The sequence below is a fragment of the Arvicanthis niloticus genome, chromosome 1 (assembly GCF_011762505.2).
Source record: "Arvicanthis niloticus isolate mArvNil1 chromosome 1, mArvNil1.pat.X, whole genome shotgun sequence".
Classification (NCBI taxonomy): Eukaryota; Metazoa; Chordata; class Mammalia; order Rodentia; family Muridae; genus Arvicanthis; species Arvicanthis niloticus.
Genome location: NC_047658.1, coordinates 111,882,878 through 111,884,453, shown reverse-complemented (window position 1 = coordinate 111,884,453; position 1,576 = coordinate 111,882,878). Strand labels below are relative to the sequence as shown.

General features: G+C 51.2%; 1 protein-coding gene across 6 annotated transcripts in view; it reads right to left on the bottom strand.

The window, feature by feature from the left end:
* Positions 1-1,576, bottom strand: part of Cpt1a (carnitine palmitoyltransferase 1A) — a 62,684-nt gene that overhangs the window by 14,178 nt on the left and 46,930 nt on the right. For all 6 annotated transcript variants that reach the window (XM_076914587.1, XM_034496839.2, XM_076914592.1 and 3 more), the window contains 2 exons: positions 1,231-1,419; positions 453-558 (listed from right to left, as the gene is read on the bottom strand). In XM_076914587.1, coding sequence (XP_076770702.1) covers positions 453-558; positions 1,231-1,419 — 295 coding nt within the window. The remainder of the gene's footprint in view (positions 1-452; positions 559-1,230; positions 1,420-1,576) is intronic.

Here is a 1,576-nt window from a genome sequence, read left to right as displayed (position 1 = left end):
TTCAGACATACCAGAAGAGGGCATCTGATCCCATTACAGATGGTTGTGAGCCACCATGTAGTTGCTGAGAGCTGAACACAGGACCTTTAGAATGACAGACAGTACTCTTAACCACCAAGCCATCTCTCCAGCCCTGGTGGTGCTATCTTGGATGTTATGGACTCTTGGAGGAGTGAGCTACTGGGAGCAGGCCTTGAGGTTTACAGTCAGAGCCCTGCTTCCTGTCTGGTCTCTGCTCCTTGGTGCACTGAGAAGTGAGCAAGCAGTCCCTACAGTGGGCCATGCCCTCTCAAAGCCTAAGCTGAAGGAAATCTCTCCTAGGTATTTGGTCCCAGAGAGGGAAATGTAACGGATACAGAGGATTAGACAAATACTGCAGAGTTCAAGTGGGCCTGGGTTGGGTTTCCCCAAGTGCCTTCCACATTCAGACAGGTAACAGTGGTGTGGCTCACCTCCCACAGATGGCCCACGATGGGTGCGTCCGCCCAGGAGTGTTCTGCATTTATGCCTATCTTGCTGTTTTTGAAGACAACGAAGGTGATGGACTTGTCAAACCACCTACAGGGAGACAACATGATCATAGGCTTCCAGGGTTACATCAACACAGGAACCCAAAAGTGACATGCGTGTTTCTTCTGCAGGGACCAATGGCTTCTCCCCATCCCTGACAGTTCTCCAGGTTTCTCCACCCCAGGAAGGTGACTAAAAGGGACACGCAGAACACAGAGTCATTCATATTTTCTTGTATCAAAGATATAATACAGCATGTGTGTGAACCCTGGGACCAGAGGAGTGCAGACTACTGTAACCCAGAGACCAGGCCCGGGCCCTCTCCTGCCAGGTCTGGAGGCACCTCCTCATTTGACACCTACAGAAAGGGGATCCAGGAGGGCAGGGCCACAGCAGCTGCACCACCACAGCCAAGGCCAATGATGGTTCCTAGGACTGACCCCACTTTGTCATATGTGCCACCTTCTGCTGGGAGCCAGGTAACCCATAGTTAAGAAGGATGGTGGGGTGAGTAAAAGGAAGAGATCTTGAAACCAACTGGCCTAGGCTGTGCCTGGGAGTTTGTGTGGAGGGAAGAAAGCAGAGTTATGTTTGGATGCTCAGTCCTTCCTCGTACAAGCCCTCGGGAAGGAGTCAGATTTGGGGAGGCTGCTCCCAAACACACCCAGGAACATCTCCCACAACCCCCCATCAACCTTGGAGATTAAAAAAGGGAGTTACCTGTCAAAACATCTACCATGCAGCAGAGATTTGGCGTAGCTGTCAATAGATGCCTCAGGGTCCTCCTTTCTGTATCCCTGTTCCGATTCGTCCAGTGTCACAAAGAACGCTGCCTTTTCTACTGCATCCAGAGATTGCTTATTTTTCCCTCGTGCAAAGTAGGTCTGCCGACACTTTGCCCAGGGCACTCTGTGACAAAAAGTAAACATATCTAAACTCAGTTGCCCAGGGTGGGGAGATGGCTCAGTAGGCAACAGTGCTTGCTTGTCAGCATGAGAACTTGAATTTCACTCCCACAGCCCGTGTAAAGGAGCCAGGTGTGGTGGCTGGTGCTCCTAATCTCAGG